This window comes from Martes martes, assembly GCF_963455335.1.
Source record: "Martes martes genome assembly, chromosome: 8".
Classification (NCBI taxonomy): domain Eukaryota; kingdom Metazoa; phylum Chordata; class Mammalia; order Carnivora; family Mustelidae; genus Martes; species Martes martes.
In genome coordinates, this window is record NC_137895.1 from 30,368,981 (window position 1) to 30,393,638 (window position 24,658).

A 24,658-nucleotide genomic window follows, 5' to 3' on the forward strand; every position below is an offset into this window, starting at 1 on the left:
AGAAATGATTAACGAGCGCAACCCCCCAGCGCGCAGTGGGTGACCGCGGAAAGGCGGGGGGGGGTGAGGGGGGAGGACTTGGATCCCCGGAACAATGGCTCATAACGCCCCGGGCTGCTGGAGAGGAATAAAAGCATCGGACTGTCCAACCAGTTTGTTTCTGCAGGCTCCACTGTTTAAAAACAAAATAATTTAAATGCTATTTAAAAAACCCCTTTCTTCCAATTATCTGGACAACCAGGCATTTGTTTGTTTGCTTGCTGTAAAATGTTTCAACAAAATCCTAGTTTGTTTCGAAAGATGTTGGATTAGCATTTAACACCTCATCGGTCACTAAAGCGCAGGCAGTTCACCAGCCCCAACACAGCCTCGGCTAAAAGAACATCAGAGCAAACAGAGCTGGGCTTTTTAAACTGGCAAACAAATGCCACACACCGTCTAAAGGAGGGCGGAGAAGGGGGGTTAAGGCGAACTCCGGTCCAAATGAGTTTAAAGGGAATAAAAAGGGGGAAAAAGCACCAGTTCTCTTAAAGCTAGCTTGCGAGCGCAGGCGTCACGAACAAGGGCTTTTGTGCCTGCTAATTGCACCATTTGTGCGCAAAAGTTCCGACGCGAAGTGTGAACTCTCAACAGAAGGAAACATGAGACAACTGAAGTGCCCTGGTTTATGTGCCCTGCTCCTCCTCCGCCGCCGCCTCCTCTTCTTTCTCCTTCCTCCCGCCGAGCCCGCTGTTGCAGCTTGTTTGCACTGGGGCTTATCCGGAGCGGAAATTCCTTTCCGTTTTTGTGAATGACAAACTCATTAACAATTCATCAACACAACCTGTTCCAGCCGGCCCGTCCCCACGGCAACAGCCCCTTCCGCAGCGCGCTCATTGGCTGGCCGAGAGAATGTATCCATTGAGACGCTCGCTGTTTGTATCCATTGAGGAGCTGCCTCGCGCAGGGGGTGTGCGAGGGTTGAGTCCAAGGGAGAGTGAGCAAACCGAGGTTTGAATAATTCGAGGAGAAAGACGCCGGGCGGATTTGAGGTGCAGCCTTGAAGGGAGGGATTAGGAGCCGCTGGACTTTTTTTTTTTTTTTTTCTTTCCTTCCCTCCCCTGTTAGTAGCAGGGAGTCCGAATTAATTGGATTTCATTCACTGGGGAGGAACAAAACTGTCTGGGCAGCTTCATTCAGAGATTCATTGACACCAAGAGCGAGCGACTGCAGCCGGGAGCAGAGGGAACCGCCGGCTTCACTTCTGTCTCGCTTTCCCCAACCGCTAACCCGGTCTGGGAAGGGCAAGGTGGAATTAAACCCCCGCTCGGAGAGCGGCAGCTTCGTGCGGTGCGCTCGGCCTATGCCTGCCCCGAGGGGCGTCTGGTAGGCACCCGCCCTCTCCGGTAGCGCGACCCCCATGATAGATACGCTCAGACCCGTGCCCTTCGCGTCGGAAATGGCGATCAGCAAGACCGTGGCGTGGCTCAACGAGCAGTTGGAGCTGGGCAACGAGCGGCTGCTGCTGATGGACTGCCGGCCGCAGGAGCTGTATGAGTCGTCGCACATCGAGTCGGCCATCAACGTGGCCATCCCGGGCATCATGCTGCGGCGCCTGCAAAAGGGCAACCTGCCCGTGCGCGCGCTCTTCACGCGTGGCGAGGACCGCGACCGCTTCACCCGGCGCTGCGGCACCGACACGGTAGTACTCTACGACGAGAGTAGCAGCGACTGGAACGAGAACACTGGCGGCGAGTCGGTGCTTGGATTGCTGCTCAAGAAGCTCAAGGACGAGGGCTGCCGGGCGTTCTACCTGGAAGGTACGCGCCGGGCGGGGGGGAGCCCCGCGCTCGAGGCCGGGCGGGGGTCGCGGCGCTGTGGGTGCGGGCGAGGCATACAGCACAGAGGCAAGTGCCCCTGGTGCTTCCGAGTCGCGCTGCCGGGCCCGGGGCCCTCCGCCCGCTCCCGGCTGCGAACCTCGGGCGTCCAGCACCCGCGGGCAGGCTCGCGCAGAATCCACCAGCTTCCGGCCGCAGGCACGGGTTGTTTCTTTCTAACGAGGTTTCCTCCTGCCTACCCGTAATATCCTCTGCCTGTCCTTGCTATCTATCGTTCGATTTTGAGTTGCGATTTGCAGGACAGCAGAGGTCATTGGGGGGTGCAGACTGCATCCCCTAGCCCCTCAAAATATTTAGAAAAGTTGCCATTTTGTGCATTTCCGGATTTAAAAGATTAAGGGTTTCCAGGGAAGGCGGGCCTGTTCGTTCCGCTCCCAAGGGTACCCATTTAAGTGTCTTTCTCTTATAATTGGCTCTGTGTGTAGGGGGTTTCGTACGGTGCTGTGGTGTTTCCTGCGCCAGGCTGCGGCTCTCACAAGCTGTGAAAACTACTACGGGATCTCAGGTTACACGATTGCTTTTCTCGTCCTGGCAGGTGGCTTCAGTAAGTTCCAAGCCGAGTTCGCCCTGCACTGCGAGACCAATCTAGACGGGTCGTGTAGCAGCAGCTCGCCACCGTTGCCAGTGCTGGGGCTCGGGGGCCTGCGGATCAGCTCCGACTCCTCCTCGGATATTGAGTCTGACCTTGACCGAGACCCCAATAGCGCAACGGACTCGGATGGCAGCCCGCTGTCCAACAGCCAGCCTTCCTTCCCCGTGGAGATCTTGCCCTTCCTTTATTTGGGCTGTGCCAAGGACTCCACCAACCTGGACGTGTTGGAGGAGTTTGGCATCAAGTACATCTTGAACGTCACCCCCAATTTGCCGAATCTCTTCGAGAACGCAGGAGAGTTTAAATACAAGCAGATCCCCATCTCGGATCACTGGAGTCAAAACCTGTCCCAGTTTTTCCCCGAGGCTATTTCTTTCATAGGTGAGACTAACATACAGTCCTTCCTCATACTTTTAAATCCAAAATTCTTAGCCGTTCCTAGAATTTAAGCTGTTAATCACTCTCGTTGCTTGCTAGCCTGCTGGAGTGCAGGTCTCTACTGTTAGGAGGGGGTTCTTAATTCTGGTTTACCTTCTCACCAAGGAAAGAAAAAGTGCCTTTTGACATGGCTGCAGACCACAGGTGTATTTGAAATGGGGTTTCCTGAGTCTTTGAATTCAGTCATTTGAAAGCGGGCCCTACATGATCAGACAACAGAATTTTCTCGGTTTTTGGACTTGGGGGCAGTTAGCTGGAGGTACTCACTACTGACAGGAATTTTAGCATTGCTTTATAATTTTTAAAAGATCTGGGAGTTTTTGTAGGACATGGGGTTAGTTGTTGGAAAGCGCTCTGAATGCTAGATATTGTAATCCAGTTGAATGTTACTGTGATACGGGTTAGCAGCGAGACAGTGAGGGTAACCTGAGCCCAGCAGGAAGGACTGTGGGCTGGAAGCCTGGAGAAGCGAATCTCCAGGCATTGTAATGCATTTCCTATTACAAAGGAACTCATTTTCAGGCCATGTCGACATCCTGTTCCTCCTAATGGGCTGTCCCCTGTGACTTCCCTCTCTCTTTTAAAATGCCTGAATACCTCTATTGTTAGCTGCACAACAGTTGGAGAATAATTTAATAGACCCTTGCAGTCTGCTTGTCTGTATAAAAGGCATTCAGGACCATATTGCAGGATTTCTGGGATTCACATGCTGAGTCAAAGAATGCACACATTAAGGATTTTTTTGTTGTTGTTGTTGGCAGAAACTTAATACAAAAGCTCCCTTTTCAGAAAATATCTGAAATATGTAATTGTGCCCAGTGTACATGTTTTATCGCAGTGATACATTTGCAGCTGCCTGTGGGGCTCCACTGCCACACACGATTCTTTTTTCTTTCCTTTCATCGTCCTCGTCTTTTTTTTTTTTTTTTTAATTCAGTTTTTAGACTGATTATTCACAAAGAGTGGGTTTTGGTTCTACTGAAATCTTGCTTTTCTTTTTTGTGTTTACAGATGAAGCCCGGGGCAAAAACTGTGGTGTCTTGGTGCATTGCCTGGCTGGCATTAGCCGCTCGGTCACCGTCACTGTGGCTTATCTCATGCAGAAGCTCAATCTGTCAATGAACGATGCTTATGACATTGTCAAGATGAAGAAATCCAACATCTCCCCCAACTTCAACTTCATGGGCCAGCTGCTGGACTTCGAGAGGACGCTTGGACTCAGCAGCCCCTGTGACAATCGGGTCCCTGCGCAGCAGCTCTATTTCACGACGCCCTCGAACCAGAATGTCTACCAGGTGGACTCCCTGCAGTCCACGTGAAAGGCCCCACGCCCCTTGGTGGGATGGGTCTGTTCCTTCAGCCGTTTCTCTTGGCAGCATCAGCTGGGCTGCTTTCTTTGTATGTGGCCCCAGGGGTCCAGTTGTCTGTATTAGACAAGGTTCCCACATGTGGAATTGGTTATTACAATGGGAGAGGTTTGCTCCACTCTTGTTGGAAGAACAGACATGCCGCGTAGATCCAGGCCATAGGTTTGCTCCATACCTTCGTGTACAGCCTACCCATGCAGGGACTGGAATTTGAGGGTTTCCAGGTAGATAGGGTAGGACCAAATGGTAGGGGTAGGAGCGTGTGTTCTTTAGGGCCTTGTGTGACTGTTTCCTTTTGCATCTGGAACTGACTCTATATTGTCTTCAGTGAAGACTGATTCAATTTTGCATATAGAGGAGCCAAAGAGAGGTTTCAGCTCTGTATTTGTAGTATCAGTTTGCAAAAAATACAAAAAAATACAAAACAAAAATAAATAATAATACATAAAGTGAATCTGATACTCCATTTGATTATTGTAAATATTTGATCTTCAATCACTTGACAGTGTTTGTTTGAACTGTGTGTGTTTTTTCTTTGATGGGTTTAAAAGAAATCATCCAAAGGGAGAAAGAGCAGTATGCCACTTAAAACAAAAAAATAGAAATGTTTGCTCTTTCGTAATCCAAAGGATATATTTGCAGCATGCTCGACTTCACCAACTCTGAATGATATTTTCATGGACGCTGTTATCACTGAGACCTTGGTATGGTGCAGCCTTTAATCTCTTTCATATATCTTCCTTGTGATTTTTTTTTTTCCTCTTAATGTAGTTTGACTATGCCTTACCTTTGTAAATATTTTGGCTTGTGTTGTCTCAGAGGGATATCTTGGAAAGACACCAAAATCATGGGCTCACTTTTTTTTTTTTTTAAACTTCAGCTGTGCTAAACAGTATATTACCTCTGTACAAAATTCTTCAGGGAGTATCACCTCAAATGCAATACTTTGGGTTGGTTTCTTTCCTTTTTAAAAAAAAAGAAATTTGTATAAAACTGGAAGTGTGTGTGTGAGCATGGGTTCCCCGTCCGATGGGTGAAGTAAGTGCACATGATTGTGAAAAGGGAGAGTTCGGTTGCTCCATATGTTCGTGGTGTAAAGTTTTGAGCTGAAATTTATTATAAGAATGTAAAACCTTAAATTATTAATAAATAACTATTTTGGCTATTGAATGTGTATTTTTTTTTTTAAATCTCTCCTTTATCGTACCTACACGGGAAATGATACTTCTAAGGAATCTTTGAGTGGGGGAGTGCCAGTGCCTTGTAAAGTCCTGTAGAAACAGTGGGGCAGAGTTCCCATGTTTTTAGCAACCCCAGGAATGTTCAGGTGGCTTTGGCTTCAAATAAAGATGACATCATTATAGAATGAATTGCCTGTATCATGTGTCCCAACAATCCTTTATGAATGCAGTTATGGCTTCTTTAAGAAAATAGAAATGCTCTTGAAGAAAAATGAAGCCAAGAGCACATCTTGCTCAGGTATAAGGTTTGGCTGTTCATGACTGGTCATAAACGGGGATCCCTGAATAAGAAGACAGTGTTAACCTCTCTCCTTCCCTGCCAGGGTCTTTTACACAGTAATACACATGCCAGGGAGGACAGAGGGATAATTCCCTTTCCTGTTTGTTCCGTGGCAATGCCACCTTCAAATTATTCTGGTGTCAGAATACCAAATGAATCAGGAATGATGACACCCCCCCCCCACTGCCACTTGCCTTTCTCATATACGTGGCAAAGCAGAGCCAAACTTTCTCACTGAGCCTGGATGTGGGTTTTAAAATCTCACATTAGCACTTGAGATCACACTTTGCCAGTCCCGTTCTAATGTGCTTTGTGCTTCACTGGTTTAGCATGTGGGTAAGAAACCACTATCCAACCTTATGTCAAGGTTGTTTCGAACAGTTTCCTTTCAAGATAAAGGCTTCATACCCTGTCATTTTCCTTGGGACATCCCCTCTCCTTGTCCCAAGTTTGAAAATACACACACCAAAATAAAAGGCAGGTGTATGAAATCAAAAGAACTAGAACATACCTACATTCCAGGCTCTTTTCAAATGACCTGAATCCCTTTACCTGCCTGGAGGAGAAAGAGGAGCTTTTCACCCACAGGGCTTAAGTTCAGATGCCAAAGGGATGGTTTAGTGATCTACGTTCTAGGAGGCAAATGGCTCTGATTTTAGAGCAATCCTATCAAACGGTCCAGAGTGACTTCGAGCAACTAAGCGTGCATAAAAAGCAAACAGAAACAGTGCGGAAAAAGACCAACTCAGTTTTTCTCGTTTGGGTGCCCCAAGTCAGTCAGCGCTCAGAAAGGAGAAGTGGGTTGCCATTCAACTTGGCTGCTGTTAATCCAGTTCTGAACGGTTTCCGCTCCTGGCATTCCCTAAACTGCCTGTTCAAAGTGGGGATTTGCAAGCAGCGCTCCCAATTTCCTGTCCAGCTGCAGCTCAAGTAGCTGTGTGCTTTCCTCCCCCACCCACCCCTTTCTTTTCTCTGATTTCTTTTCTCTTTCCTTTTTTCTTTATTTTTTTCTTTACTCCGGGCGGTGGATAATTTTAGTGCGTTTCCTCTTTGCGGATTATCATCTCCTTTCCTCCTGGAACCTGCATACATCGGGTTCCTACTGCTGGGCTCCAGCCGACAGCTGGCCTTCCCAGCACTTCCTCTCGTTTCACTGTGGGTTTGTTGTTTGTCAGTCCACTTCTGAAATTAATAATGTTTTCTGGCCAAGTGCCACAAGCCATTACCACGAAGGGGAAGTAACACATATGAATAGCAGGAAGCCATGCAGGGTCACAGTGTGAGCTGAACCTGTGGGGGGAGCATAATTGAGCCTGGCCCATTCAGCAAGTGTCTGACAGCGATTTGGGGAGAAGGAGCTCCCCGCATTGAAGCGGCTCAAGCTGTGGAAAAAAAAAAACTCTCCAATAAATTGGTGGCAAACGGTCTTTGTCATCAGTGTGAATGAAGGAGCGGGAGCAAGAAGAGTTTAGGGCCCCCATAAAGTTGCAGTGTTTGGGATTTCTCCCCCCCCACTCCCCCTTTCTGGCATATTGTTTCATAAGGCTGGTAACAGAGGGGTGCCTGCTTCCCTCTATGGCCACAAAAGGACTCATATTAAGTGGGTGGTTTTTACGGTTCACTCGGGCCAGAAGATTCAAAGAGCTATTCTTTTGCTTTCTTTTTCTTCTGTGGAAGGTGGAAGGTTGTAACTGACAGCGTGGGCCCCCACCTCGCCCTGCGCCTGCCTTTCTCCTGGCCTTACCTCCAGCCCTCCGGCTCCTTTGTGCTTGCAGGGGGCTGGGGAAGGCGAGCATTTTGCATCTTGGAGTTGGGCTCGCTTCCTGAATGGAGCCCGGCTGGTTACCAGGGCAACCGTCCCCAGCAGCAGCAGCTTCCCAGCCAGGCCCCCTCCTCACCTGCTGTCCCCGTTAGTGGCTTCCTTAGGTCTCTTCCTCAGGAGAAAACCTTACTGCTCCTGGCCTTCTGCAGGGGCCGGGGCGTGCCTTTCCAGAGAGGAGCTTATCTTTGGGGTTCCTTGGGGGCTCTAGGACACTTAGGGAATGCACGGGTTTATGGGATCAACTAGTCTTAAGGTTAAAAATCAGACAGAGAAGGGTTATCTGGGGATAGAAACATCAGCACAGCCTCTAAAGGAGTGAACATTGAAGACTGGCCCCCAAGCCAACAATTAGGAGGCTTGAACTCTGACTCGTGCTTTCTCGCCCATGCACCGGATAGCCCTGGGCCAGTTCCCCGGCCTCGCTGGTTTCTTCTTTCTTGTCTGTAAAATGAGAGCCTTCCCCTGTCATTCCAAGATTCTCTTATAATTCCAGCCTTCTGGTCATGGATTGGCGACACTGGTTTGATGATAAAATGAGGTAGAGAGCAGGAGGAACAGGCGACATCTATGGAAGGTATCGGATACTGAACTCTGTGCACAATATCAGCTCATTTCATCCTCAGAAGAGCCCTGTGGTGTGGTTCCTATTACCATCCTTAGGTTGCAGGGAGGAAACTGAGACAGAGAGAGAGACCAACAGCACCTGAAGTCATCTAATGGGAAGTGGTAGAACCGAGCTTGAACGCTTCTTCTCTTCTTGTTATAAATAGCAGTCTTTGCTCGTCTTTACAAGGTCTCCCGATGTCGACTAGGAAGTGGTGACCCCGTTTTATAGCCGAGGAAGTGAAGGAAGCAGAGATTAAGTGACCTGCTGAATCAAACCCAAATTCAACATTAAAATCAGGAGAGAGCCACAGGGCCCCCACGGCTGTGTCACCAGAGACATGTGGCATCCACCTGGAGGCTTCCATCTTCTCTCTGTGGAGGACTTGCTCTATCTTGGGGCCCACGAGCACATAAATTACAAAACGGATTTTCCTAAGGATCTCTAGCATGGCTAGCCTGCTGTCCACCTGGCCCGGACCCCTGGCCCACCTACCCTTTCAGGATTACACAGTGAGGTGGCACCAAAGAATTTCACTTCCTCACTCTGCCGGTTTGCGGTGGGGGGTGGGGGAGGGAAGGGGCGCGCGCATGCGCAGGCACACACGCACAGATGATGGAGAGGGTGAATGAGAAAGAGAGAGAGAGGGAGGGAGGAGTAGAGAGGGGGGACAGAGAGAGGGAGAGTGGGGAGGAGGCCGAAGAGATGGGGAAGGAGGTAGCGAGAGAGGGAGAGAACTTACAGCAAGGTCTGGAGACGAGGAGAGGCAAATTAGAAATCAGTGGAGAAGTGAAACACAGCATGGACGCATTATTCGGTAGCTGGCTGTTAATTCATCTTAAAATAATCATTCTTTGGATTAAACTGCTTCAAAAGAATTACTTTGGGTATACATTTGTTGGCAGGTGCTCACACAGTAATAATCATTTCCCAAAAGATCCTGCAGACTTTCAAATACCCTTACTTCTCTTGTGTTCTTACCGCAACTGGCCCTGAATCAATCTAGTTCTGGTGTTGGGATCTTCAAACTTCTTTAAAGTCCAGAACTGATTTCCTAAGAGTATTTAGGGGCACAGAACAAAGTTCAAACAATTCACAAATATTTATCCAGGCCTTGATCTGTGTTGTACTGATTCGATGAAACAAGGTTAAAATGAAAGGCAATGAAGACTTACCAAGCCCTTGAAGGCTGAAAGCAATCTCATTTTCTTTCCTTTTTGGGGCAGGGTGGGGGTGGGGGGGAGGGACTGAGGGAGAGGAAGAGAGAGAGAATGGCAAACAGATTCCATGCCCAGCATGGAGCCGACACAGAGCTAGATCTCACAACGTTGGGATCCTGACCTGAACCAAAACCAAGAGCTGGATGCTTAACTGACTGAGCACCCCCCACCCCCAGGCACCCTGGCAATGCCACACTTCTAAGCGTGATTGCTTAATCTCTCTGCTCGTGCCCCAGATCAAAGCAGAACCCCCAAGGAACTATGGGACAGGTCCTTGTATGTCCTTATGTGCTGCAGTAGTCAAAATAACATTTGAGACATGGTATTTTATACAGGAGAGGATTAATAGGCCACATGTATGCAATTTGGCCCACCCACCTCCCTGTTTAGTCATAGAAAATACTTTTCGAGAACGTATGTATTGCCAAAGCTTCTTAGTGAGGAGAAGTTCTGGACCACCTTATCTTCAAAAATGAACCCTCGGACACACAAAGGAAGAAAGAGAAAATATCATTCGTGATTTGATAACATCCTAAAAAGCATCAAGCAAGTCTGAGAAAAGTTGCTTCTCCTAAGCTAGAATTCCCTCTCTCCTGCTTTTGGAGACAACCTAAATATTTATTAGATCAAGCATTTTTCATTAGGTCCAGTGTAATTCCTACAGCAAATATGAACAGGAGAAGGAAGAAAGAGGAGAGGGAACAGAAGGGGATTTGGGGGGAGCCCATAGCTCCCAGGACAATTAGAGCTAACCAACTGAGCCACCCAGGTGCCCCTTAGCAGAAATGCCCCTTGACCTTATGTTCCAGTCATTATTGCTGTATTAAAAACCACCCCAAAACTTAGTGGCCTCAAACTATGACAATCATTTATTTTGTTCCTAAGTCTGCCTTTGAGCAGACCTCTGCAGAGAAGGCTGATCTCTGTTCAGTGTCTTATTATCTAGAGCAGCTCTACTATGGGCCAGAGGCTCCATTTCCAAGATGGCTCTTTCCCATGGCTGGCAAGTGGGTGCTGGCTGTCAGCTAGCGCTCAGCCAGGGGTTAGGGCCAGGGACTCTGGTTCCTCTCCATGTGGCCTAAATTTCCTCACAGTACGGTGTCCGAGTTCCATACATGAAACTCCAAGTGTGAGTGAGAACCAGGTGGAAACGGTATTGACTTTTAGAATGTAGGCTCAACAGTTACTTTGGCTGTATGCCAAGATCTACCACCATTCAAAGAGAGGAGACATAGGAGGGGCAGGATTCTGGAAGAGCGCATGGGATGGGAAATATTGTTGCAGCCATTTGGGGAAAACACAGTCTGTCACATCTTACATGGAAACTCTTTGAATGTAAGACCATAAGAAGCAATAGTGAGGCCCCAAATTAGTCTCAGGACCCCATCTTAAAAACATTATAGTTGTCAATAACTGCTGAAATTATTTTTTCAATTCAGCCCTTTTTCATCTGTCTCTAACATTCACAACAGAGCAATACCATCAAAATAATCATTAAGACTGATTCATAAGGGGCGCATGGGTGGCTCAGTGGGTTGGGCCTCTGCCTTCAGCTCAGGTCATGATCTCAGGGTCCTGGGATCGAGCCCTGTGTCGGGCTCTCTGCTCAGTGGGGAGCCTGCTTCCCCCTCCCCCGCCCCCAACTGCCTGCCTCTCTGCTTACTTGTGATCTCTCTCTCTGTCCAAAAAAATAAAAAATAAAAAATCTTTTAAAAAAAGGACTGATCCATAAAATAGAATATAAAATAGTTTTCAAAAAGAATTTTCATGTTTTCATTTCGGAAGAGAAAATGTTATGTTTGAGATAAATCCACCAAAGTTATCGAGTGCTGTGAAGTTCATTGTTTTCAAGCCAAACAGTACTCTATAGTATTTCATAATACTCCATTACAGTAGACCATTCCTACTTCCATAGGCATTTGGGTTTTTTCCATTTTTAACTATTATGAGCACTACTGCTAAGAAGACTTCGGTGGGCATGTACCTGATGTACATGTGCACTTGTTTCCCTGGGGTATAAAGGAAGCAAAATAGGCATAGACTGTGTAGATCCTCACCTTCAGAGAATGACGAGTTGTTTTCAGGGTGGTTGTGCCAATTCACATTACTAGCAACAGTATTTGAATTTCCATATTGTTCCATATTTTTGTCAACACTTGATACTGTCAGGCTTTTTGGCTTTCGCTTATTTGGTGGCTGTGAAATGATTATTTACTATGATTTAAATTTTCACCATCTGATTCCTCAGGAGTGTGAGTCCTTGTCTTATGTGGATTGGCCAAAGGATATTTTATTTTGCATAGTGTCTATTCAAATCTTTTGCCAAGTTTTCAATTTAGTTACTTATGGGTTTATTTGTTTGTTTGCTTGTTTTTTGTATTGATATAAGGAGTGCTTTGATAGTCTAAAGATGGGTCTTTTATTGATTACCTGCACTGAAAAATATCAGTGCAATGCTTTTCAAACTTTGTTCCTTTGTTCCTCCTCAGGGAAGGGTATAGCTGCATTCTAAGGCAGGTTGTACCCTCTATAATTCTAAAGGGTACCAATCAGGAAGACAATGACAAAAACACATGGCCAACGTGCAGAATCTTACATGGATGTCTTAGAGGCCCGGGGCTTTTGTATCAAGGGACTTGTGGCTAAAAATGTGTGAAAACTACTGATTGAAACTATCAATACCCACGAAAGTGTCAAGAGAGATTGAGTTGAAAGGAGCTATGTTTGATGATTTAGACTAACATGGAGCTGGTGTAGAAATGTTTTGGGGTGGACCAAATCTTGAAAAGTTTGGAAGACAGGGTGGTTTTTCACAGAGGAGCGAAAAGGATGCCAGAGCTGTAGGTGATGAATTGTGTCTAGTTTTGGAAGAGGAAAAGACAAATTCCCCAGAAGGCCTGGCAAAAGTATTTCTCAAGGTATAGAACAGAGAGGAAAAAAATCAGAATTCTCAGGGCTACGGGGAAAGACATTTAAAGAGATTTTGCAGAGTGTAGAAATACTTGGGGTTTTGGTCAGCCTCGCCTCTCAGTTACATCCGGAACTGGAAACACTCCAGTTCTTCCTTCCTGTGAGTCTTTCTTCTGTGTGTCTCCTTGACTACTCACACAGAAAACTTCTCTTCAGAAACTTCTGGTCACTAAATGTGTGGAGGTTTTTCCCACATAAAGCAATTCTCTCTGATGCCAGCTGGGCGTCCTACAATTTAATTCAGTTCTAACACCATGTACCTGGAGGTGGTGTCCGAGCCCACAGGTTAAGCACTCAGTCCCCCAAGATTGCTGCCACCCTACTTCAGATGTCCTCAGCAAGTAGTGGGTCTCCAGGTTACACACAACTTCTGTCCAACTTGGCTAAAAATCAGAGGTGCCCATAACCCTCTCCTCAGGTTTCATTAATTTGGTAGATAAGCTCACAGAACTCAGGGAAACATGTTCACCAGTTATGAAAGGATCTGTTAAAGGATACAGACAAATGAAGAACTACACAGCCAAATGAAGATGCAGACAGGGCAAGATCTGGAAGGGTCCCAAGTACAGAAGCTTCTGTAACCATGGAGCTGCGATGTGTCATACTCCCGGCAGGGATGTGTTCACCTGCCTGGAAGCTCTCTGAACCCGAAACTATTGGGATTTTTTATAGAAGCTTCATCACACAGGCATGACGGATCATTAACTCCATTTTTTTTTTTTTTTAAGTCCTCCTCTCCTGTCAGGGGAATGGGAGGTAGAACTAAAAATTCTAGGCTTCTAATCATGACTTGTTCCTTCAAGGGAGCAGCCCTCACCCAGCAGCCATCCAGGATCCCACCCAGAGTCAGTTCATTAGAATGAAAGACACTTCTATTACCCAGAAAATTACAAGAGTTTCAGGATTCCTATGTCAGGAACTGGGATAGAGACCAATACATCTTATTAATCGCAGTATCACACATCTGGTCACAGAATCCTATAGTTTCAGGGAGAATTAGGTTCAGAAGCCTAAAATAGGGAACAAAGACTAAAAAATCATCAAAACTAATGAGGGTTTGTTGTCTTCTGTAAAAGTCAGGAGGTGGGAAATCCTGGCCTGGTAGGACAACTACATGGGAACATCTGAAACTCAAGCTTATTCTAGCTTTGATTCCCACAGTCACAAGATGGTGGCTCCATGCTTGCCATTGTATTGCCATTGTATTCACATTCCAGTCAGGGGGAAGTAGGGAGGAGGAGAGAAAGAGTGCACCTCTCTGCAGTCAGTTCCCTTAAAGAAGCTTCCTGGAAATCCTATCCCAGACTTGTATCCTCGGTACTCAGTGGCCAGAATCAGCCACATGGCCGCAGTTATAAGGGCTGAGGAATATAAATATTTAGGTGGGCATCTACTTCCCCCTAATATAATTGAGGTTCTGTTACTTGGGGAGAAGGGGAGACTGAATGTCTGTTACCCACTTTCTTAACTGGGAGAACCCTACTCCCACCCTGCTGGACTGTACAGGAGCTCCAGGGCAAGAAAAGGATCTCATTTTCCCTTCTCAGTGATTGGTTCAGGGATGACACGTGATTCAAATCCAGCCAATCAGATTACACTCTAGATTTTTGCATGGAGAAAATATTTTCTCTTGGAGTTGCCAAGTCCCAGATCTACTGAATTAGACCTGGGAATCTGGTTTTTGTTTTGTTTTGGCTTTTGTTTTCAAAGATCCACCTGTGATTCTTTTGACTCATCAAGTTGGGAATTACCCGCTATGCTATATGGATTAAACTAGTAGTTAGTTTTATCCAGCATGTCCTCTCTTGGGGTCTACAAAGACCAGCGTGAAAGGGAGCTTGCTGGATGTCTCATAACATGGATATCAAAAGTTTGAGGATACGGTTTAGCCACAACTGCATCAGAAGTTATCACGTGTTTACTACCATAGGTTCTCGTAGAGTTTCGAGTTTTTTCCTAGTTTATTACCTGTTCTATAAAGTAGCATTTGAAAACATAAATTGCCCTAGAAAAATACTTTATTTTAATTTCACCAGGGCTTCTAAGTCTGCTTTGCTGGGATTCGGCGTCCCAGTCTGTGTTCGCTCCCTTATAGACGCTGGCCCACCAACTCTCACATTTTGTGTTTTCAGGCTGAAGTGTTTTTAAAGTCTGTCTAGTTTCTTTACAAACCTTAATACTTTTGAGTGACCTTCTTTGGGTACGTTCCAGTTTCGTTATGACATTTTTTGAGGTCGAACGACTGGAATTCTACCCAGTGCTTCAGGAGCAGATGAATTCTGGTGTCTCGGTTGGTCCCGGTGTGTGCGTGTGTGCGAGCACTCGTAACACTGTGCTTTCTATTTTGTTTTTAACATCCTTCCTGATGATGCTTGCTTTTGTAACTGCCACAATACTTTGGACCGACTTCTTCAGGGAATGGTTTGCAATGATGCCATCATCCCCTTCCTGGATCACGTCTGCACTCAGAAGCCTTGGTCTCCCGAGAACAAGGTGGGTTCTCCTTTCCTGTTGGCATTGCGTGAACCGCCTCCGCTGAGCGTAAACGCTCTCTGCCCACTCACACAGCTCGGTGAGATCTTCTTGATGTTTATTCTTGCCAGGGTGGCTTTGCCATTGCCAGAAAATCTTGGTGTTTTTTATAAATTTGAGACTTCACTTTATTTATGTTTAAATCACTTTTAAAAGTGGTAAGCAAGACTGGTCCACACAGAGATTCATGGAATACACGTTTAAAAATACACCCTCAGACAGAAGAGCAATTATCCCTTTGGTGTGGCCCTATAATATCCATTGGCAATCCACAATAACAGTAGAACCTGATTAAAAAATAATGAGCATACCATGAAAATATAGCTTTAGGCTAATTTAAAAAAATCCTCGCCCTTCCCTCCCCATCCACCTCAATTGCAATAAAATTGTTATTACCAAACCCTTCCTATAAGGAAATTTGGGAATTCCCACTAATTTCTACCCCAAGTTTCACGTCACATCTCTAGCTCCTCTACAAAAGTAATTAGGAGTTTAAAATGAGTTAAAAATTTTATTTATATATTTGTTTGTTTCTTTCTTTATTATTTATTTTTAAGTCAGCTCATGACCTGAGCTGAAACCAAGAGTTGGGAACTTAGTTGACTGGGCTACCCAGGCACCCAGACCAGGTTCTTGACCTCATGAAATTTTTCCTCTTCTCATCTGCGAAAAAATGGAGATAATAATAGTACTAACCTCAGAGTGTTATCGGGATTAAATGAAAAAAAAATGCATGTAAAGGGCTGTACACTGTATTCAGCACATAGAAAGCCATGTCACCTATTTCCCCAAAAGAGATGGGAACAGGAATTCAGAGGAGTATACAGCAGGAATTCAGAGGTGCAAGGGAATGGTTTTTTGCATGGGGAAGGAAAGAATCATGGAAGACTTCCTGCCAGTGGCTGACAAATCAGAGAGCCAATTTATAAATTTACCAGAGACTATGCATTGAACTATTGTCATGAGGCTGGCCCAACTATCCTGGGAGATCGATTTTATACAGAAATTCAGAGTTTAAATAAAATAACTTGCCAAAGATTTCCCCAGATAAGTTGGGGAGAAGCTGGTATTTGTTCATAGATCTGTTTACTTCAAAACCCGAGGTTCTTAACATCTGCTTTCCACCCCCCTACAGTTATGTGGATACTGCTCATCTCATGGGCCACTCCCTTCCCAGGATGAGGGCACGAGGAGAGCTGAATTCGTCATTGCAAGATGGCTGACAAGAATGGAATCACAGTTCAGGGAGTTTGTGGCATACTCCATCCAGGTTATATTAGGGTTGAGACAAATATTCCTGTTCTCTGGTAAAACAAGAAAACGAAACAAAATCGACACCTTTTTTAGTCCCTGGAATGTTGGGGTCCATTGAGTGGTGCTGGGTAATCCTGACAAATTTTTATCTGCTGACTCTCTTGTCCTTGTCCTTCTTCAGGAACTCCAGACCCTCCACACTGCCTGTCAAGCTATAGTCAACTGAAAAACAAAATAATATTACTTGTAGACTAGATTCCTTGTTCCGCCCGAATCCCTTGATGAGAGAGAGGAAGTGCTTTAGGTTCATCAACAGCACATGGACACATCACGTTTTTCTCATAGTAACAATGATATCTTTTTTTGAGCTCTTCCTTAGTGTGAGGCTGGATGCTATATGCAGCATTTGGTATCCTCTTGTGAGGTAGAGATGACTCTCACACGATGCTTATGTGCACTCTGGGGCTAGACTGCTGACTTCACATCCTGACTCCACCACTTACTAGCTATGTGGCTTGAAGTAAGTTGGTTAACCTCTTTATGCCTTAGTTTCCTTATTTCTAAAACGGAAATAATAGAAGAATGTGGTGGGAAAAAATGAAACAATGCATTAAATACTCTTAGAACAGTGCCTTCCTTATTATAAGTAGCTCTGTTGGGGAGGAAAAAGTTTTTCTCTGACCTCTTAGGTTTAATAATCAGAGACCAGAATTGTATAGGACTGATGAATCACAGACCTGTGCCCCTGAAACAAATAATACATTATATGTTAATAAAAAAATAGAAATAAAAAAAAATTTTTAAAAGAGGCAAAAAAAAAAAAAAAAATCAGAGACCTGCAGGTTAAATCGACCAGAAACCGACTGGCAAGAGAAAAGACAAACTCTTAGTTGTAGGGTTTTTTTTTTTTTTCCTTTTTAAAGATTTTATTCATTTATTTGAGAGAGAGAGAGAGAGAGAGAGATCACGAGTGGGGACAGGAAAGGGTAGAAGGAGAGGGAGAAGCAGGATCGCTGACATGGGGTAGGGTGGGTCTCAATCCCAGGACCCAGGGGTCATGACCTGAGCCCAAGGTAGACACTGAACGAACTGAGCCATGTAGGCTCCCCAGAAAAGACAAACTCTTAATCACTTATGTTTGGTAGGACTCGTAGAAAAGTATGTCTCAAGAAGGTAGTTAGAATTTAGGTTTTATATACCATCTTCATAGGGGAAAGGGAGAGGAAGATTACTTACAGGAAAGCAAATGACTTTCAGGAAAATAAATGGGCCCTCAGGAGAATAGTTGGGAGGTAGGATAATTTTGTGACAATGTCTGTTGAGGTGATTTCTTGTTGATGACTTCTCTCCAGGGGCAGGAATCAATCTTTCTTGGTTGTGAAAGTCCAGCAAGGACATTTATGACCCTTGAATTCTTTTGGGAGGCTCTGTTTTAGGCAAATAAGAGGAGTTAAAAACAACAACAACAACCCACAAAACTCCTCACAGTCATGTATTCTGGATCTCTCCAACTCATACCATCTCCATTTTGTAGATGGGAAGATGGAGGCTTAGAGAAATTAATTGACCTAGGATCACTAAGGCAATAAATGGTAAATCCAGGATTTGAACCCAGGCCCATCTGGCCTCAGAGCCTTTGATCTTCTGACTGGGAGAGATCAGAAAAGGAAAAACTCTAATCGTATCTCAAAATTTCTCAGGGAAAATAAATTCTTTGGAAGAAAAATAACATATCTGGGCCTCAGCTTTATCATTTGCAAGATGAACTGTTGAACAATGTGCTTTCAATGGCCTTTCTGTCCCTCCCCCATTGTTATTTATTTTAGGTGTCTTAGCATAAGCTGTCATCAGAGAAGAAATTATAGGCATGTTTCTAAGAATGTGTCAGAGGAGATACTGCAATGTGTATTTGCATGTGTGCACACACCTGTGTGCCTGTACAGGCGTGTTCATGCGTGCACACCTATGAATGGGTTTCCGTTGCTCTAAAAAGAATGATTGTCTTTGGAAGGAAGAGGGAAGATCCCAAGATGTCGACGATCTCGTTGTTTATTTCTGCCAAACAATCCATTGAACTAGGATTCTGCACGTCCTCAGGGAGTGTCTCTCCCAGTCCTCAGGGAGTGTCTCTCCCAGGCTTTTTCCAAAAGGTGATTGGCAAGGGAAGTCCTTCTAAAAGAGATAAGTGGCTTCTTAAAGTAAACTCAGAATAAATAGAGTGCAAATGCTGTTTACTAAGTATTTCCTGGTTGACGGGATACTAACGTGCAACCCCACATGGCATGTTCTTCAAGGGATGGGAGAGATGAGGCTGACTTCGTCTTCCGGGTCATCCAGGAAAGATCATTACAAGCTGCCCCAGATAGAAGGTTCCATCATTTCAGAGCAGCAGAAACTCAAATCTATAGAAATGGTTGCTACCTTTTTATAAACCAATAGGAAAATATTTTTTTTTAATGTGGAAAAAAAAAAAGAGAGAAATGGAGGCTACTGTATGGGACGTTTGATTACTTTAGAGACCATGGAGAGATGTCAGGCTTTTGAAAGCTCATAAAATTTGTTACACGTATTCTTTGTAGCTTATTAAATTGGTAGAATTTTTACACAATTACAAAACTTTCTGTGCAGTGTGCTTCTTTTATGCCAGATACACTTGGCATTTCTCATGGTTCTAGTTCAGAATCAGAGTTTTGCTGCTGGTGGTTCTGTTCACTAAAGACTTTTTCCTGACCCCTGTGAGGGTGGATAGGAAGGCCTCAGGCTTGCGCCAGCTGAGCCAAACATTTCCCAATTCTTTTTTTCCTTTTCTTTCTCTCTTTTCAAAAAAAAAATTCGTATTTTTAAAGATCTTATTTTTTAAAGTAATCTCTACAACCAGTGTGGGACTTGAATTTATATCCTGGAGATCAAGAGTCACACACTCTACTGACTGGGCCAGCCAGGTGCTCCCCAAAATATTTTCTTTTTTTAATATCTTCAGGTGTTGGGCCTTAGTAATGTTAATGTAATAACATGATGCCTGTATTGGTTCTGACTTTTCAAGATGATTTCTTCAGCCTAAACCTAGTCGTTTAATCCCTGATTGTCCCGTATAGGGAGGCCTATAATGAAACTAAAAAACAAAGGCTCAAATAGGAAGAGAAGTCAAAGGATTACCAGCTGACACTCAAAGTCATAAGATAGTGAAAGGAAAACACAGTTTGGCTTTTTCCCCACAGGAGAAGGAAAAACAAAACAAAACAACCAAAACATAAGGAGAACTGTAAATCAATCCACCACCATGGGCCTCCAAGGGGCCTGCCTGCTCGGAGGAGAGGTGGGTTATAGCCTTTGAACGCCAGAGAAACAAGAAAGGAAGTGGGTGGGATTGCTAAATGGTTCCAAGGAACCATTAAAGGAAAAGGAAAAATAAATCCCACTGATGTGTAGATTGCAGGCCTGGAGAGACCCTCACCAAAGCAGGTGGGACTCCCAGGTCATCAGCAGGTCACAAAAAGACTGAGGAACCTCGGGCCGCTTCAAGTCCCACCTTCTAAGGGAAACTAGAGCTGGGTCAGTCGTGACTTAGCTTAAGGAGTGTGAGTCAATCATTGCTTCTCAGCCTTTTGGCTAAGATCAAGTGAAGGATTGAGAGTAAATCAACTTGTAGGGGAGTTGCTGGGAAGAAGGGAAGTTTAAGCAATGAGTTTTTTCGGTTTTGTTTTTGTTTCTGTTTTTTTAACATTTTGGAGTCTGTTCCCTAACTTGAAGTGATGATCAGCATTTTCTTAGGATTTTATTATTTTACTTCAGGTACACCTATGATTTATTTTGGTGGGAAAAACAAGGTTCTTGACATCTACCTAAATAAAAATTTTCTCCCTTTCTTTCCTAAAGTCACTTCTTCTTAGAGCCCAGGACTTTGGACACATAATTCAGAAAACTTTTACAGAACCTATTGTTGATCTTGGGAGTCAGGCTGAGCTGGGAGTGTAACCCAGCTTCACTACTAAGGAACAGGATGTTGCCAAACTCTAGGCAAGACCCAGTAGTGGCAGCAGTGTTATCAGTTGGTGGCGGGGGGATGGTGTCTGAAACAAAGGGTTGTCGTAAGACCAATGGCTGTGAGGTGCTTGGCACGGAACCTGGCATGTACATAGTGACTGTCTGAGCCGGGGCAAGTCATTTCATTGATCTTGACCTCAGTCTTCTCATCCACGAAAGAGCCATCATGGCCACCCTCCAGGGTTATTGTGTAGCTGAAATGTGTTGATGTGTTTGCCAGCCTTCTTGGCAAACTTTTCCTCTTCCTTCAAGTCTCAGCTCAAATGCTACTTCCTCTGGAAAGCTTTCTGAATTCCTTCAGTAGATTTTTAACACACTCCCATGGCAATGTGTCTTTATCTCCATTGTACAGTACCTCATATTCCATTATAAGTGTTGGTTCAACTGTGTCACTTCATTTTTGTAGTGTAGTTGAAAACTAGGCTTTGAGATGGGTTGAGAATCTTTGTTCAACCAATACTCTCAGATAATGAACTACTGACTTAACTTCTCTGAAACTCCATTTCCGCCACCGTGGAGTGGGAGCAATGATACCTAGCTAATAAGTACTCTTGTTAACACATCACCTAGAATAGTGCTTGGTACATACCAGATGCTCAGTAAATATTTTAGAATGCACGAACAAATAGGAATGCTGTGCATATTAATTAATGCAATGCATATGTAAAACACAGTGTCATGCACTTTTTAGATACTTAATAAATATTTATAATGTACATGTTTGTAAAGGGTCTGGGTGCCTACATTTCATTAAAATATATATATATATATACACACACATACATATATACTTGCTTATGTTCTGGGGGTACAAACAGTATGAGTCTTGCATAGGTTTTGTCTAGGGCAAACATGCAAATTAATGAATGATTGCAAAATAGAATGATGGGTCACCCAAATAGAGATAGGAAGAAAGTCTTTTGGAATCCTATATTCTAAAGACACATAGAATTACATAACTTTTTGGAAAAAAAGGATCTTTTACTTTATTAATTTTTTCTTTTGTCTGTTTTTCATTTCTTTGATTTCTGCTCTTATTTGAATCATTTCCTTCCCTTTATTTACTTTGGATTTACTTTGTTCTTCTTTTTCTAGCTTCTAATGTAGGAGCTTGAGATCATTGATTTTAGACTTTATTTTATATAAACATTCAAAGCTATAACTTTCCCTCTAGTCACTATTTTAGCTGCATCCCACAAAGTTTGATAAGTTTTATTTCTATTATTATTATGATTAAAATATTTTAAAATTTCCCTTGTAAATTCTTCTTGGACCTATAGATTACTTAGAAGTGTGTTACTTGATTTCTAAACATTTAGGATTTTTCTAGTTGGTTTGTTATTCATTTCTAGTTTACTTCCACTGTGGTCAGAGAATATACTTCATATAATTTCAAACTTTAAAGAAAAAGGAGACTCATTTTATGGACTACCATATGGTTTATCTTGGCGAACATACTGTATACACTTGAAGAGAATATGTATTCTGCAATTGTTGGGTATCGTGTCCTGTAAATATCAACTAGTTCAAAATAGTTGATGGTATTCAGATCTTCCATATCTTACTGACATTTTTGTCTAGTTGGCCTATTAATGACTGAGAGAGGTATGTTCGGATTGGCTACTTGATTGTTGAATTGTCTGTCTTTCCCTTTAATTCTGTCAATTTTTGTGCTCTTATTAGGTACATACTCTCATTTCTTTTATTTTCCAGATGAGAAAGATTAAACTTTGTAACACCCTGAAAAAAAAATGAAACATTTACAAATTTTGTTTGGATGATTATAAATGTGTAGGGGTTCAAATTACAAAATTCATATGCTGCCTAGGTTTATAAATATTTTTAAAAGTACTCTTATAATCCTCCCACCAGAGATAACCACTCAAAAAATTGAAAAAGCACAATTTAAGTTTTACAAATACTTATATAAATATACATAAGAGCTTTTTGTATCTTTACATAAACAGGATTATAGTCACATATTTTTCTGCAACCAGCTTTTTTCAACTTCAACAGTTTACAGTGGATTTCTTTCATTTCACTAAGCATAGCCTTATTTCATTTTTTAGAAAAAATTATTACATTGTATTCAATTGTATGAATGTACAATAGTTTATATGATTAACCTCCTATTAGGGAACACTAGCTTGTTTACAATTTTTCACTATAATCAGCAATACTATAATGAAAACCATTGGTTTACACTAGCTTAATTATTTCCTTTGGATAAATTCCTGGAAGTGGAATGACTGGTTCAATGATCTCACACGTTTTATATCTGATTCATATTGCCTGCTTGCCCTCTTTCAGACTTGCCATTCTAATCTCACTGGACATTGTTACTCCTTTTATAATCTGACTCTCAATCAGTAGGATAGCACCCATTTTAGAAGTTAGGGTTCTCTCCATCACATTAGAAGATCATGCGATGCTGGTCAAAGTTGTTGATGGAAAAAATAGTGAAGACATAAGAAGTAAAGTAGAGGAGGACAGAATGCGGTTTTCTACCTCTACCTTTCACTTCTCCTTGATCTCCTGAGATGGAAGTAGAAGAAACGATTACTGCAGAGGGGAAAACACAAATTTTATTAGAGATCTACAGGATGCATAAATCTGGCTTAGACTATTTTAACCACAGAGCTCTGTTCTCTTCAACCCATTGCTCTTCAGAAAACAACAGCCCCAATTTTGTGCCCTAAATTTAGAAGCATTGCAGGAGAGAATATTCCAGTACAGTAATGTAGAGGACAGGGTGGCAGCGGAAGATAAGATGGGTATTTCTTGAGCTCCTGCTCCCTATGTTCTAAGTACTTCACATACATTGCCTCACTTAATCCAACCAACAACCCTATGGGTTAGGTGGTGGTGTTGCCATCATTATCCTATACTTACAGAGGAAGAACCCTAAGTTCTTAAAGGGCAAGCACACACTATTAGAAGAGGTAGAATCTGGATTAAGTACCCGTCTATCTGCATGAGGGAGCATGCTTTTCAATCTCTCTGCCTTTGCCCCAGGGAGTGTGTGTGGGGTGGGGTAGAGCAGGGGGAGGAGGATGAGGCAGATAGCTGTCCTTGGGGGACAAATGCCTTTGTGAGCCTCAGGGAATCTGCTGGCTGTGTCCCCATATTCATAGATCAAGACTTTGAATTGTCCTAAACTGCCCCTTGCTTTTGGCAACAGTGGAGTCTATGTTTGTTTCCAGAAATCACAGTCGTGATCACAATGAGGCTGTGTTCATATGTAATCGGGTTTGACAGAAATTAATTTTTAATAAGAGGTTCCATTCAGTCAAACAACTGCCCTTTGGGGGCCCATGTCAGGCTCGGTCACCCAGGGCCAGGCAATGGCACAGTGTGTGCTCTTGGCTGTGGCCTGGGGAGTCTGTGTGGGTGTGTGCGTGCGTGTGTGTGTGTAGAGTGCAGTAGGTGTTGGAATGGGGGCTTTGGGGACGTGGTTACTGACTTAGTCAGATCTTACTGGTCTATCCAGAAGTTGGAGGCGGCAGTCGGGGCATTTATTTGATGGCCAAGAAGAATCTGTGTGGTATCCCTCAGAACCCACTCCCCCATTTTTTGGAAGTATTTATTCACTTAAATAATCTCTACACCCAATATGGGGTGTGAACTCACAGCCCTGAGAACAAGAGTGGCATGTTCTTCCAACTGAGCCAGCCTGGTGCCCCCAGAAAACCCCTTCTGTTTCCTCATTGTAATTATCCCTTTGGATGAATTTAACTTGGCAGAAGCTTAGGGTGTGCCCATCACTGTGGTTCTCATTAAATACGGCAACCCCGTCAGGCACGATGTCATCCGTCCCATTTTATAGATTAGGAAAACCAAGGCTCAGAGAGGTCAATTAACTAAAAGCACACACTCAGTTAGCAAGTTGGGGGGGGGGGGTGGGATTCCATGATCTCTCTGCCAAAGCACTTTGCACCCTCGCTGTGGAGACAAATTTCTATCCTCACCATTTCTCAGAGGACCAGACGTTGGAGTATTAGAGGGACTACTGTTCAAATTCTGTCCTATTTGCTCTTTCTCACTGAAATTTGCGTCTTTCTCACCAAAATTATGGTCAACAACCACATTTATATATGACCCGCTACCAACTTTTCTCCATGTCACTCAAACTCTGTGGCCCTCGCATCTCTTGCTCGTTAGCGACACTAACAAGGTGATGTTCATACCCACTTACCAAGATCTGGGAGTTTCTGTGTTTTCTCTTCTCTCTCTCTCTCTTTCTCTCTTTTTAAAAAGATTTTATTTACTTATTTGAGAGACAGAGTGAGAGAGATCGATCGATCATGAACATGGGGAGGGACAGAGGCAGAGGGAGAAGCAGGTTTCTCCTGAGGGACTGGATCCCAGGACCCTGGGATCATGACCTGAGCCAAAGGCAGACCCTTAACTGACTGAG

General features: G+C 43.9%; 1 protein-coding gene across 1 annotated transcript; it reads left to right on the forward strand.

The window, feature by feature from the left end:
- The first annotated feature begins 920 nt into the window (after positions 1 to 920).
- Positions 921 to 5,444, forward strand: DUSP6 (dual specificity phosphatase 6). The gene is made up of 3 exons (XM_080812501.1): positions 921 to 1,799; positions 2,413 to 2,850; positions 3,919 to 5,444. The coding sequence occupies exons 1-3, from the start codon at positions 1,400 to 1,402 to the stop codon at positions 4,224 to 4,226; spliced, it is 1,146 nt and encodes a 381-aa protein (XP_080668627.1). The 5' UTR covers positions 921 to 1,399; the 3' UTR covers positions 4,227 to 5,444.
- Positions 5,445 to 24,658: the final 19,214 nt, after the last annotated feature.

Coding starts and splice junctions, on each gene's coding strand:
- DUSP6 (XM_080812501.1), top strand. CDS start 1,400: ATGATAGATACGCTCAGACCCGTGCCCTTCGCGTCGGAAATGGCGATC. Junction 1,800..2,412: donor CCGGGCGTTCTACCTGGAAG/GTACGCGCCGGG, acceptor TCGTCCTGGCAG/GTGGCTTCAGTAAGTTCCAA. Junction 2,851..3,918: donor CGAGGCTATTTCTTTCATAG/GTGAGACTAACA, acceptor TTGTGTTTACAG/ATGAAGCCCGGGGCAAAAAC.